Source organism: Stegastes partitus, unplaced genomic scaffold (genome assembly GCF_000690725.1).
Source record: "Stegastes partitus isolate 25-593 unplaced genomic scaffold, Stegastes_partitus-1.0.2 Scaffold2345, whole genome shotgun sequence".
NCBI classification, from domain to species: Eukaryota; Metazoa; Chordata; class Actinopteri; family Pomacentridae; genus Stegastes; species Stegastes partitus.
Window position 1 is genome coordinate 1 of NW_007580076.1, and position 14,565 is coordinate 14,565.

The 14,565-nt window shown below is 44.7% G+C and overlaps 2 protein-coding genes and 1 long non-coding RNA gene across 5 annotated transcripts in view; 1 reads left to right on the top strand and 2 right to left on the bottom strand.

The window, feature by feature from the left end:
* Positions 1–1,250: 1,250 nt before the first annotated feature.
* Positions 1,251–14,565, bottom strand: part of LOC103374746 (uncharacterized) — a 20,484-nt gene continuing 7,169 nt past the window's right edge. The window contains exons 3-5 of one of the 2 annotated variants that reach the window (XR_521147.1): positions 11,696–11,804; positions 8,632–8,638; positions 1,251–1,263 (exon numbers count right to left, since the gene is read on the bottom strand). This is a non-coding gene — a long non-coding RNA (uncharacterized LOC103374746). Of the gene's footprint in view, positions 1,264–8,631; positions 8,639–11,695; positions 11,903–14,565 lie in introns of both variants that reach the window. The other variant, XR_521146.1, reaches the window with a different exon arrangement.
* ric8b (RIC8 guanine nucleotide exchange factor B) lies at positions 1,270–11,063 on the top strand. 2 transcript variants are annotated; one of them, XM_008304885.1, is made up of 10 exons: positions 1,270–1,354; positions 1,791–1,838; positions 1,932–2,564; positions 4,121–4,215; positions 5,228–5,378; positions 5,788–5,886; positions 6,043–6,187; positions 6,340–6,484; positions 6,606–6,725; positions 9,264–11,063. In XM_008304885.1, the coding sequence occupies exons 1-10, from the start codon at positions 1,271–1,273 to the stop codon at positions 9,370–9,372; spliced, it is 1,629 nt and encodes a 542-aa protein (XP_008303107.1). In that variant the 5' UTR covers position 1,270; the 3' UTR covers positions 9,373–11,063. The 2 variants fall into 2 exon arrangements, with proteins under 2 accessions (XP_008303107.1, XP_008303108.1); XM_008304886.1 differs by having other exon boundaries at positions 5,791–5,886.
* LOC103374744 (NAD-dependent protein deacetylase sirtuin-3) overlaps positions 12,581–14,565 on the bottom strand; it is a 14,138-nt gene continuing 12,153 nt past the window's right edge. The window contains exons 5-8 of the mRNA XM_008304884.1: positions 14,225–14,325; positions 13,984–14,145; positions 13,694–13,906; positions 12,581–13,097 (exon numbers count right to left, since the gene is read on the bottom strand). Coding sequence (XP_008303106.1) covers positions 12,927–13,097; positions 13,694–13,906; positions 13,984–14,145; positions 14,225–14,325 — 647 coding nt within the window. The 3' untranslated portion in view covers positions 12,581–12,926. The remainder of the gene's footprint in view (positions 13,098–13,693; positions 13,907–13,983; positions 14,146–14,224; positions 14,326–14,565) is intronic.

A 14,565-nucleotide genomic window follows, 5' to 3' on the forward strand; every position in this document is an offset into this window, starting at 1 on the left:
ATTTCCAATAGGGTCTTCGCACCCTTTTGGGTGCTCGGACCCTAATAAACCTCATTCAGGACTTTCATGCTGCCAGATGTAGAAGAAAGAATATGTGCAAAATACTTGTTGGTATTAGTTATAGACTATTATATCATGTTAAATAAATTTTCAGATAAGTTGACGTATTTTTGGTTCCATAAGCATGACAAATGTTCCTCGTTTTATATTAAAAAAGAAATCTTATTCTTGTAAATTTTGTTGACTTTCTTCTATATTATATTTTCTATATATTTTTTTAAATTAAATTATATACACAAATACTCTGTGTTGTCTTTTTGCCTTGTTTACCCCCTTTATTGAATAGTCATGCTGTTGTAACACCTGAATTTCCCTCCCTGGGATTAATAAAGTCAGCCTAAGTCTATCTTCACAAAAAAAACAACACCTGTCACCTAAACCAAATAGCCTGGAGTCCAAAAGACCCCAAAAACCCTGAACAGGTCTAAACTCTGTTTCTAGGCTTCATGGATTCAATAATCGTGGGAAAAATTCAATTTTCTGAATTCAACAAATCCAAGCAGTCGAGTCTGACTTATAGCAGGAAACTACAGATGGACAACTTTTCTCAGTATGGGGATATTTTTAATGCCACCAACCTAATTAGTTGTTTGGTCTAATAAATGTCAAAAAATGGTTTCATTTACTACTACTATTTTTTTTTTAAGTCAATCACGGCCTAAGTTGACATCCTCAAATGTCTTGTTTTATCCACAACCTTAAGAAATTCAGATTACACAAAATAATAATAAAAACAACTGAGAATACTCACATTTAAGAAGCTGAAATCAGAGAATTTAGACCATTTTTTCTGGATGTTTTCCCCCTTAAGGATGATTAATCGATTATCACGGTAGCTGGTGATTAATTTAATAGTTGACAACTAACCGATTAATCGCCACAACACACACATTGCTCTGTTCACACCTGGTGGAAGGTAAGTTTAAGATCTCATGTGCTTTATAAGTATTAACAATCACTGTTTACTGGAATATATGAGTGGCTTTTGTAAATCTGTGTGTTAGTCTCGGGCTGAATGGGCTCAGAGGAGGAATCAGAGCCGCTGCTGCTGCTGCTGCTGCTGCTGATGGAGACAGTCAGGGGAGTTTCCCTGTTGACAGCAGCGGACCTGTCTGACACCAAGTTAGCCTGCCAGCTAGCTCGCTAGCTAGCTGCAACAACACTCACTGGTAAAACTGAGCTAACCATCCGTGCTCTTCAGATCTCCGCCATGGATTTGAACAACATCTTGTCGCAACTCGAAACCGCCAACGAGGAGGACGTGGAGAAGCTCTTGCAGCAGTATAACCGAGAGGTGAGTCGCCGCTTCGCTCGTTTTTCCTCGAACCAAAACAAACCGCGGTGCTAACGTTAGCTAGCTAGCTGCACGGCTAGCTCCGAGTTAGCTGCGCGTCTTTATGGCTTCCTGAGGGGAAAACGTTGCCTCTAAAGTCGTATCTAATACTGCATCGTTACACATGTGACCGTGAATCCGTGAATGAAGCGAACCGGGCCGTGCTACGTTGTTCACAGCACCGACGCAGAGCTGATAATGCTAACGCACCCTGCTCGCCCACCGCCGTTCCTGCTCATACAATTACACAGCAGTATTAGCAACTTTATGTGCCTCTTTAAAGCTCTCTTGGTCAAACTGTCTGAGGTTAATATCTCCTAGCTCCTGTTAAACATGTGTGTATGTGTCGTTTGAGGATGTTGTTTGGTTTCCACAATGAGCATCTTTTCTGTTTCAGAACATTCACACCTTCAGTTTTGACCAAAAGGAGGAAACCCTGCGGAGTGTGAGTAGCAGCTCACTCACAGGTTGTCATTAGAGGCTCAACAGAGTCCTGCTTTGTCATAACCACTGTCTGATTCATTGTGTGTCCGTGCAGAAGCTGTGTCAGAGTGTGCTGACAGTACTGGGGAGGCAGGTGCAGCCCAGCTGTCAGAAGACATGTCTGGAGACTCTCCGCATCCTGTCCAGAGACAAGCGTGTCCTCGCACCTGTAGCCACCAAGGAGGGCATGCTGATCCTGGGAGGGATGGCGAGGCTGCGTGCCGGAGAGGAGGAGGGAGACAACGAGAAAAGCTCTGAGGAACGCACACAGTTGGAGGAGGAGGAGGAGAGGGTGGTGGTGGAGGCCTTGAAGTGCCTATGCAACGTGGTGTACAACAGTCCTGCAGCTCAGCAGGTCAGCGTCGACGTGCAGCTGGCTCACGGCCTTTGTGCCAGCCTGCGCAGCGCCCGCACGTGGCACCACGAGGTGGGCCTGTTCACGCTGCGCCTCCTCTTCCTGCTGTCTGCCCTCCGGCATGACGTGAGAGGGGTGCTGAGGAGAGAGTGGCACGCTGTGAGACTGCTGACGGAGGTGCTGGAGCACACCCTGGACGTGCGCTGGGTCGGCACCTACGAAGCCGCCCGTCCGGATCCTCAGGCCCTGCCCATGCCCGCGGAGGACAATGAGCGAGCGATGGAAGCACTCAAGGCCTTGTTCAACCTCACGCTGTCTGAAGCTGGCGGTGAGGTGAGTGTGTCGTGGTCATGTGGTGAAACGTGACGGCGAAGGCTTGATGGTAGACGTTCCCGACTCACTCTGACTGGTGCAGGGAGGGTTTAGGAGAAGGTCAGGTGTGCATCACTACAAACGTCAGGTGCTCAATTATGGATTAAGCTTTCCAGCACAGCAAAGGTCACACATCTAATCAGCAGAGCAGCCACATCATACCTGTACTCAGGAGTTAGGAAGATGCTCAACCTCTGAGCATAAGAACGTGAACTCAGTCTGTTTAACAGATAAGCTGCACAACGGCTTTGCAGTAGTTGAACTTGATCCTGAATGATCCGAGTGTTTAGAAACTGAAGACATGACTAGATAAGCTGCACCCAGCAACGCTCTCCTCTATTTGTTCTGTAACTACAACGGATCAGCTGCTGTCACCAATAAAACATTTTTCTAACAACCATTCTGACCAGTAGGAAAAACACTAGTATGAACCTGAAACTAGGGCTTAAGGATTTTAAAAGCAATTTTTCTGATAGATTTTGCGATTTGATTTGCAAAATATTTCTTTAAAGGCAAATTTTCTGTCCAATATGTTTAAAACACATGGTGAGTGTTGTTACATGAGACATCTTCACAAATAGGACGGCATGAATTTATTAAACACCACAGTCTAAATTCTACATCAGACGTACTGCAAAACGTACACGACGTGGCTGTTAAACAACAAAAATTATATCATTAGAACCACAGCTACATGCCTGAACCTCACAAACACACGCCTACCACTGAGAAGCATAAACAGACGTGTAGCTTGAATTAAATAATATTGAATTGCAGCTTTAGTGTCATTATTTAACAGCAGCTTTTATGATTTGCTAATTGCATTCTTTCAAAGAGCGATTCTAAAATGGATGAAATGTTCTACTTTGATCGCTAACTTAAGCCGTGACATGTGAAGACACCAAAACCCAAAACTAAAGCAGCTAAATGGAATCCGGCCGTCGTAAATGTCATTATTTTGACCTGCATGTTTCCTACAGTCACTACATGAGAAGGCCGTCTTCATGCCAAAATCGCCGCCCGTATTTTGAAGCTGCTTTTACTCAACACACTACTGTTGTTTAGAAGATACACACACAGGACAAAATCATATTTAATTCAGCTGCTTTTAGAAAACACATCAAGCATAGTTTCTGTTTAATTGTGATAAATGTTGTTCATGATCAAACTTGGCCGTCTTGTCTGAGAAAGTATTTCAAACATATTTCATGCTATTTGGACTGAGAAGACAGAAGACTGCAAAGTCAGCATCTAACGCAGCGTAAGTCCAAATGACACCAGATGTAGTTCTTAGTCTCATCTGCTCTCCTCTTAGACATCCACACTTCCTCAGCCTTCACCTCAGACTCTCTCGCTGCTCCCGTGGCTCTCTAGACTCTTTTTAATGCCTCGTTCCCATTTTTGCGGCTAGGCCTTTCCCTCCAGCCCGCTGTCCTCGTAGCTGAAGTGTTTTACCACCTTATAGGCAAATAAATGTCTGTTGGAGTGATTTTTTTGCACGTGTTTGACTTGCATAGGAGGATGACCACCAGTTCCGACTCATCTCCGCCATCCTGCGCCACCTGTTGATGCTGAAGACTGAGACGGAGGAGAAAACAGAGGAAGCACACAGGTGGGAAGCTGATCCTCCTCACGAGTCATTCTGCACATTAGTGAAAGTGTACAAAAAAGAAAAAGTCCTGTGATGCTTACAGTTTGTGAAGGCGTGTCTTTAGCTCACGTTTCATTTGAATGTGATTTGCATGGAAAAGCACACAGACAAAGTGAAGCCACCACTTTGCAAACTAACTACATCCTTCTGGACGAGGAGCATCCATCACAGATTCATACTACTCCCATAGACAACTCCCATGTTGTCGTAATGCCGCTGCAGCATCTCGTTCTTATGGTAATTAAATGCAAGAATGCCAAGAATTCGCCTGAAATTTAAACAGTGTCATGTAAAAGTGAGTGATGATCCCCGTGACCTGTCAGTTTGACCTACTGACCGACGGAGTTTGTTTGAATAGAGAAGGGCCGTATGAAGGAGAAAGTTGAGTTTTTTAAAATCTCATTCACGACAAATGTTTCCAAATGAAGTCAGTTTTGAGGAGTTTAAGTTCTAACCTCCTTCTCAGCCTCTCTGTAGCGTTTTCAAGGTTCATCCTTCATATGTGCTGCCCGGTAATCAAATAGTTTTCTTTTAAAATTTACTATTTCAAAGGTCCTCTCTTTCCCAAAACTGCCCTCATTCATTTGTCTTTCATGGATTTCTCAGATAGCAGTGATCTAAACTCCTCAACTAACTCATTCAGGGGTAGAATTTAAACACACAGAAGCTCATCCAGGATTAAAGACGAACCGATAAACACTCAGGACTGGATTTCTCCTCTGAATCGGTGATTGTTTGGCTAAAAGCTTAAACAGTCTCACCACAGTCTTTTTCTGTGTCTCATTTATAGCTGGTTCATAAGTACAAGTTCCTAAATATAGATTGAGAACAAGAACTCATTGTGGGCAAAAAAGCTGTTTTCTAAAGCCTTCAGCTATTAATCATCTCTTTACTTGTCAAACCTAATTTCTTAGACTTTGACCCGTTAGATTCTGTCTCCTGATTATGTTTTTTTTTTCTCTTCTATCTCCAGCCATGCTGTCAATCTGCTCAACAACCTGCCCGTGTCCTGCCTGGATGTGCTGATTGATGTACCCGTCCAGGGAGGACAAGAGAAGTATGGCGGCAAGAACATGGATGCGGTCCAGGTGTTGATAGACTTCATGGAGAAAAGAATCGACAAGGTAAAGTTCACAGGCAGGACTCTGATGTCTGATCATTTATTGTGCATCTAAAACTTTGATTTATACAGAGCAGGTGAACCATTGGAAGATACTCTCACCTGTTGTTGACGCTACAAAACCACTTAAACCAAGATGCATCCAAACCTATCCATTCTGGAGCCGACAGTGTTACACATACATTTCAATATTTTGCATTTGTCGTAGATCTGAAACTAGAATAAAGCCGGTCGGTTTGACTTTAGAGAGTTGCGGTGTCAGACCTGTTAGTACGACGAATTCAGCTCCTTATCTACCATCCTTTCTTTACTTCATCATCATTCATATTACCAACATGTGCCACTGGTGGACATCGCTCCAGCGCTGCAGCTTGTGCACAACGTGAAGTGTTTGTGGTTTGTGTCACTCCAAGCAGGGTTCCAACTACAAAGAGGGTCTGACTCCAGTGCTCAGCCTTTTGACCGAAGGATCCAGACACCACCGGGAGATCCGCAGATACATCAAAGCTCAGGTAGAATGGCTGCTGCCATCAGATTTATTTTAAAAGCACGTGGACGTTCTCATGTTTTGTCAGAGTTAATGGCTACGTTAGTGGCTAGGTTTCACATACATAATCATTTATAATGACCAAAACAGTGAGAGGCTATTGGAAATCCTGCTTTTTCAGGTACTTCCTCCACTGAAAGATGTGAAGATCCGGCCAGAGATCGGCACCACCACCAGAAACAAGCTGGTTCGCCTCATGACGCACGTGGACATGGGCGTGAAGCAGACGGCTGCAGAGTTTCTCTTCGTCTTGTGCAAAGAAAGCGGTGAGTGGAGATGTGTTGTAGGGAGGAACGTATGGCACAGCAGCATCTCTGATGTAAAAAAGAGAACGAGAGAGGCAGTGTGATAACTAGAGCCTGGCTCATCCTCACACATCAACGTTTATACGTAGCCTTTGTGTATTTGTGTCTTTCAGTGGACAACCTGTTGAAGTACACCGGGTACGGAAACGCAGCAGGACTCCTTGTGGCTCGAGGACTTCTCGCCGGAGGAAGAGGAGAGACTCAGTACTCCGAAGACGAAGACTCCGACACGGATGAATATAAATCTGCCAAACCTTTGTGAGTTCTCTTCAGGACTCAGATTAGAGCACCGATGATTTACCGCGTCACTGTGTGTATGTTGATAATGAATTTACGGGCGTGCAGCTTTACATAAAGCTTCTTCCTTTGCCTTTCCCAGCATCAACCCCATCACCGGCCACGTGGAGGAGCCGATGCCGAACCCCATTGAAGAGATGACGGAGGAGCAGAAGGAATACGAAGCTCAGAAACTGGTCAATATGTTTGACAAGTTGTCGAGGTAATACACTCAACCGGACGGCAGCAAATGCATCTTTCTTGGCGTTTTCGGTCCCTGTAGGCTGATTTTTCACTGCATTATAAAGTCATGCACCTCGACGGAGACGGCACAAGCATGACTAGAGCAAGACAGAACTCAGAGACGTATTTAGTGCTCTAATGCCACAACGCATAAAAAAGACACAACAAAAGCAGATTTCTTTAAAAGATGGTGACTCTACATACTACATGTAATTTACTATTTACAGTTTTACTTCCTGTCTGCTCTGCATTTTTTTTTTCTTTCTTTCAAATCCACTGGCAGGTTCAGAGGTGTAACAGCAGGAACCCTAGACTAGTGAGGAGATCATCACACAGCTGTATGAGAATATTTTTATTTAAACTGCCAGGCATTCTGTGTGTTAAAAACAAGAAGGGCTGCGTTTGTGTGGGCCTGTTGCGTCCGGTGACAGCATGAAACACAAACCAGGAAGTCTGAGGGGTTTGTTAGAGGAGAAAACGCTCAGTGGTAGTATAAATATAATACAGTTCTTGTAATCTGTCGCCACAACAATCATTTCATCAGAAAGATCAGCAGGTGGGCGCCGCTGTAGCTCACCTGGTTGAGCTGGCGGCCCACGTACAGAGGCTATAATCCACATTCCCCCATTCTTCTCCCCACTTTCCTGTCTCTCTCTCTCTCTCTCTCTCGACTGCACTATCGAATAAAGGCAAAAATGCCCCAAAAAAATTTCAAAAAGAAAGATCAGCAGGTAAGTGTGATATAGAAATGTACTCTAGTAATTTCACGTTCAAGTTTCAGTCAGTTCGTGCAGCTCTGTTGTCTGTCTGAATGCGGTAGTCCGGAGTCAGTGATGTGTTAATGTGACAGGAGGTGTCATCTTTGTCAAATTCAATAGAAAAAAAAAACCTCCTGCACAGACGTAAGATGTCACAGAAGTCTTCAAATAATGAACCGTGTTGGCGTATTTTTTTCCAAAGCCTCAGCTAGCATGATTAACTTTCTCCGTCTGAACAATCGTTGCTCCACCTGCTCACACTATTCATATTATTTACCGTTTCCTCAGCAAAAGGTCTTTCTGTATTTGTGTTGACCTTTCCTCGGCGAGCACCGGCTAACGTTAGTCGGCACAATGCCCGCACAAAGGTAACAGTGAGCTTGCTCCCTGCCAACCGATTCATCATAGGAAGAATCTCTTGCCGTTAGATGCAGCTTCAATTAGGCCCCGGACTTTCAGAACTCCGCAGCATTCAGCCGGAGTAAATGGGGGGAGCTGCCGGCACGCCGCTGCAGCATCATTACCACCGCTCCATTAATTATCACCTAATTGGCACACACAGTCGACTTGCCGGTTCTGGTTCCCTTTATGTACCACATTCAGGTTTTTTTCTTAATAACGGAGTTTATTCTTCTCGTATTGGAGGCGCCAATCACCGGCCCGACCGGGAGTGGGCAGAGACGGAGGCGCAACTAGACAAAGCAATTTGGGTGGAACGTAGATGAAGAGGAAGAGACACGGGTGAATAAATGCGCAGACATAAGAAAGCCGACCTTGTCATTGTTGAGCCAAAGAGGGCGTTGAGCTGTAATGAGGCACGTGCGCCCAGAAGAGGAGGATTCCTTTCCGAGGCCGCGTCCTCTTTCTTCCCCTCCTCAGTGAAGGAGATGCAGCGATGACAGAGAGGTGCTTCCTCAGTTCCGGCTCTAAGGAGATCCATCAGAGCCCTGCAAGAATGTGCTCCCCTAACTGCTTAACCGGTCCTCCAATTAGCACATATTCTGCTCCCCCACCCGCCCCCTTACACCTGCCAGACCCCCAGTCACTCCTGAGGAGGACAGATTTCTTTTTCCTCTAATTAGGATGCTCACGGTTTTGTTTGTTTTGTCGTTCTGTTCCTCTTTGTACCTGCTGACTTTTACCAACGATACGAGGCCGTGGAGTGGAAATGCTTCGTGGCGGGTGTCCTCTGTGAAGAGATGTCAAATCAAAGCCAGAATGTTTTTAGATTTTATTCCCCTCGTCTCTCTTGTAAGGAACCTGTAGTTTCCCCCAAGAACAAATATTACATTTACTTCTGGGACTCAGTAGGAGTTACATGGCCATTTGTGTTCGAATCTGACAAATGAATGCAAATGGGTCTTTTTTTTTTAAATCTTTGATGGATAATTCTCTGATAAATCATCTTAGAGGGAGCGGTGACACACAGTGCAGGTATAATTGGATTAGGGTGAAGGGGCAGTCGTGGCTTTGAGGAGATTAGTCTGAGCACTGATCCTGTAATTAAACTGCCACGGCAAAGGAGGGGAGGAGAGCCGAGAGGATAGACAGGGCCGAGTGTCCACGAGAGGGGGGAAGGGGTTGTTTTGTCCTGTAGGAGAGTGAACACCTACAAGTAAAAGACTGTCAGAGTTGTTTCCATGTGTTTTGTTCCCTTTGAAAATACCCAAGAAGACAGTCGTGTCTATTTAGATGTTTGCAGCTTTCTAATGTCCATCTAGCCGGCGGGTATCTGATGGGTTTTGTCCTCGTGTCTGCAGGCAGAACGTGATCCGACCCATGGGCGTCAGGCCGGACGGGACGTTAGCGCCTCTCGAGGAGACTCTCTGCGATCCGCACGGGGACAACTCAGGATCAGACTCAGACTAGTGCACTGCACTTCGTGGCCACATTTTCCAGACTTAAGCCCAGTGGGGCACCCAACACGTCTCGAGCTGTGTCTCATTCCCAGGGCTGGATCCTCTGACGGGTTCACCGAGGTGGGTTTGTGAAGCTGAGCTGAATCTGTGCCTCCATCCTAACAAGAGACGGTCTGAGTGTAGAGCCGTTTCCTAAAACACTGTAGGTGCTGGATCCAAAGTGATCATCACAATAAAACTGAAATCAAAGCTTAGACATGACAGCTAGCTGTAGGTCACCGTCCACTTATATTTCGTTAACTTTTACTGTCAGACAGTCAAACAATGTCAGATCCAAGTCCAGTGAATGAGCAGAAAGTTGCACTAAATTGGATGAAATAGTAGTAGCTGGAAAACTGATGATGCCTGATGATGATAAATACGCCACGATGAACTGATATTTTACAATCTAATGAGCTGACAGGGACTTAAAAGTGCCATTAGACAGTTGAGCAGTGTGCAGGCGGTTCTGGGATTGAGCGGGCTGCTAAGAAAAATAGCAAAACCATATTGAAATTGGACCGTTTGGATACATTCAAACGAAACCTCCGATGATCCAGTCCTGCAATGGGACACAGCCGAGCATTTCACAGGAGACTCCGGACGCCCCCGTCGCGCCCGCAAGAGCTTCTCCAACGTGGAAGTGGACTTAATGTGTGGCAGGAAGTCGCTGCCGAGGCATCGCGGTGCATTGGAGGCCTTCACGGTTACATCATTTATTTCACTCCCTGAGTTGTGACGATAGAGGTAATAATATAATTTTTTGCTGGATCACGTGTTTCTCACCGGAAACACTGTTGGTTTGTTTCAAGTGTAATTGACTTTGAATGATCATTCCTTCACTTGTGCTTTTTGTTTTTTTCACAGTTTTGTTTTTTCACATTTCTCTTTGTATTGCTAGATGATAAAGTGCACATTATACACACAAATGTAAACATAAAATCATAGCAAACACTGTCAACGGCGAAGCTTCTTCTTGGTTTGAAGTCACGAGGCCTGTCCAGACTGGAGCACAACATAGATTTGTAATTAGAAGAAGAAATGAGGCGCTGTCAGTGTGGATAGATTAACGCTGCAGCTCTCAGTCTGTCTGTATTCGGTCGTGTGATTTACCTGAATGTTGCACACCAGTTAGTCGCCAAGGAAACTTTCTGAATTCAGGGCTTGTTGGTTTTCTGACGCCCACTTTGATGTTTTGGACAAAGAAAAAAAAAAAGCAGCTTCTTTATATTCAGACTTTAAATGCAGATACATCTTCCTGTGGTGGATGATAGTAAACTCAGCCTCTTGTGAACTCTTGACAATGAAATGTGTAAAACTGCAACGATGGTTTTTCTAATCCATATTAATTATTTTTTCCCAAATCTGCATGATGTTAAATCAAGAAATGTGATTTTTTTTTCTTCTTTTTCTAGAAAATGTTGCTGATTTTATATAAGTCCGCATGTTTAGTGTATGTATAAAATAATTTTTTTTCTTTGTGTTGGTACAATTTTAATTTAAAGAGCTGTTCAGAAGTCAGCTGTATGGTCGCACACGACTTCACGACGCCGCTCCCCAACTGAAATCCTGCTTATTGAAACATTTGTTGTAAAGAGAAGAAAAAAAGTGTAATTTAACTGCTGATTACAATCCGAAAAAAAGAATATTGCTTTAACCTGAGAATGTGTGTCGTTATTGCAGGAATGGTGAGAACGGAGTGAATAATCCTGAGCACACACTCCTGCCAGAATAACAGGGTTTAGATGCCACAAAAAGACTTTAGTCAGCATTTTGAGCCACTTACTTGAATGTCATTCAGATGTTTTTTTTCTGCACAGAGAGCCACGAAAAAGTGAGATGACAACTTGTCTGTGTAGATTCTCAGTCATCCAGCTCATGGTTATTCTTATGGATTAATGGTAGCAACTGGACTCGCTTGAGTTCCTTGAACAAAAAAAGAGAAGCTAGATTGATTTTAACTCTTCATCCCGCTCTTCTTCTTCTTCTTCTACTTCTTTGGTCCCATAAGTCGTTTTTATTTTCCTGTTTCTCCTCTTTGCTTTTCCTCTCGTCGCCTCCATCTTTGTTTTCCCTCTTCGACTACCCCTCCGGCCTCCCCCCTCCGAACAGGATCACCCGTACAACAACAGGGACTCTACCTTCAGGAGGAACTTTTTTAAAATTCTGTCTCCTAAAACTCCCAGAATTCACCTTAAAGTTGCAGATGTTTGAGTTTTTTCCAACTCTAAAATGCAAATCAACAGTTCACCTCTCATCCAAGAGGCTTCATCAGAACCAGAACTGATCCTGACTTTTTTGGGTTTTAAGCAGGAGGTGTCAGAAAAGTTACCACAGGGATAACTGGCTTGTGGCGGCCAAGCGTTCATAGCGACGTCGCGTTCTGATCCTTCGATGTCAGCTCTTCCTGTCATTGTGAAGCAGAATTCACCAAGCGTTGGATTGTTCACCCACCAATAGGGAACGTGAGCTGGGATTAGACCGTCATGAGACAGGTTAGTCTTACCCTACTGATGGTGTGTTGTTGCAATCCTGTCCCAGTACGAGAGGAACCTCAGGCCAGACCTGATGAAGCCTCTTGGGTGAGAGGTGAAACGTCTTCAAGGAACTCAAGCAGTTGCTACGATTAATCCACAAGAATAAGATTACAGCTGTTTTAGGTTTGTTTAAAACAGGGGTGTCCAATCCTGGTCCTCGAGGGCCACAGTCCTGCATGTTTTAGATGTTTCCTTCTTCCAACACACCTGATTCAAATGATCAGGATCGTTATCAGGCTTCTGCAGAGCTTGATGATGAGCTGATCATTTGAATCAGGTGTGCTGGAAGAGGGACAAATCTAAAACATGCAGGACTGTGGCCATCGAGGACCAGGATTGCTCACCCCTGGTTTAAAAGGTTCTTGGCCGGAATGATAAACTTTCATTCCGTAGTCATTTTTTGTGTTTCTCTACTTATTTTTTAAGGCTTGTTTTGTGTTCTCCTGTTGTCACCGTTGAATGCATTCACATATTTATCACTTACACCCACCTGGAAGAAATCTATTCTGAAAGTACTTTTGTTCTTTTTGCACTCTTAGATACTGTAAATAGCATCACACTTATTTTCTGCCGTAAGGGTTCTACTGAAAAGCGAATAAACTGAAGAGTGATTGTCGTCTTTAGAAAGTGCAGAAAAGCTGAAAATGACACGATACCTTTATTAAATATTGTTTAAAATACAGTGTTTGTACTGATAGAAAACATTAACAAGATTATTCGCCTCCAACATATAAAAACACCAGAAGGAACATTTACATTTTGTTACAGGGCTCCAACACTTACTAGCCTCCTCAATGGATGTTTCTTTGAACTTGATAAACTTTATGATTTGTACATATGAACACAGCATCAACACAAAACGCTCCGGATGAAGACGAGAGACTCAAAATAACCTGATAAGAGATCCAAAGTGTGCACCATTTACAGAACAGTCTTAGTGTGAACGAGGCAGAGAGGAAACGTCTCAAACCTCCCGGGTTGTGCAGCATCAGTTGGAGGACGCGGAGCTTTTGCTGTCCGTCTCCGAGTCGGTCTCTTCGCCGCCGCTGCTGGCTGCTCTCGGAGCTCCTGGTCTGGACCTGGGTGGTTCCGTCCTGCCTTGAGGCTCCGATGCTGCTCTGCTCTGTGACAGGGGGCTGCTTGCCAACGCCGGGATGCTCTGCAGACAGAAAAAGGTGTTTTAAAACACAGCCCAGATGTAGCTACTTGAGTCTGCAGGTCACCAGAGCTTTTTATTCTGTTTCTCCGTTCCAATTTGATTCAACAGAAGTACCATTGGTTGAATAACCCAAAAAGAAATATGAGGTGTGCCACAAAAGTTCCAGGACTGGTGTCACAAAAGATATATTTCAAACCCAAACTACGCCCCTTCAGATGATCAACCAGCACATCTACAAAGAGATCCTGCTGCGTTCAGAAGAGGTGAGAGTTGTGGCTACTTCAGCGCACCTGCTCACAACACCCTGAGCATCCCACAGTTCCTGGCTGAGAAGAACATCGCCGAACACCTCCCCACTCACCCCACTTGGCTCCACCTGGTTTCCTCTTTCCAAGGCTCAAGGGGGTCATCAAGGGGACCCGTTTAGAAGATGTGAACGACAGCTGTGACGACGGAGCTGCAGAGGAGCCCAGAAGAATCCTTGTAGTTTTGGATTTGAAATATACCTTTTGTGACACCCGTCCTGAAACTTTTCTGACACACCTCAAAATGTGTGAGAGCTTTTCTAAGGCTCAGTGTCTGACATTAGAACCCACCAGTGTTTCCTGACTCCTCATCAGCTCCTCGATCTCGCTGTTCCAGCCGAGCATCTCGGCAAACCTCCGGACCGTGTCCTCCAGGTCGCCCAGCTCCACGTGGTCTCCTCTCCGCAGTGGGACCTTCTGAAAGGGACCCACGGCGTGTCGGTTCAGGAGGAGACGAGGCACAGTGGAGCGCACCGTGTTCACCAGGCTGGCAAACGGCTCGATCTGAAACCAGGAACTTTTGTTTAGATTCACCTGAGAGAATCCTGTTAGTTACATTGCGGTGTGATAAAAACGTCTACCTGTAAAGACGTGCCCATAATGATCAGCAGGTCGGCTTTGGGGAAGTCTTTAGTGTGAAGGAAATACTTCTGAGGGAGGTCCTCTCCAAAAAACACCACATCAGGTTTGACTGTTGCAGCACAGAAGGTGCATATGGGGACGTTGTCGTTCATTATGGCAAACTGCAAAAAGGAAACACAAAAACGTTACCGTGGCATCAAATGCAGGGAACCACTGTGCAGTGACGGACAGCAGACATACCTTGGCCTCCTCAGCTGGGTACGAAGTGTAGCAGAGGTGGCAGGAAGCTGTGGCAAAGCTACCGTGAGCTTCAACCAGTTTGTCATCTGGGATGCCACATACTGAGAAGAAGGTTTTAAAATGTTATGACGGGCAACGAGAGTAAACACATTCATTACAGGAAACAAACTCACATGGTGCTGAAAGTCAGACAGCAGGGAATCAACTGTGATAAGTCATGTTCATGGAAAACTTTGCTCCAAACGATTGTCATTATGGTCTATTCAGCTTGTCTGTGAAATATCAGTGAATAATAGTAAAAAATGTCAACTATAGTTTCCCAGAACTCAACATCCATCCAT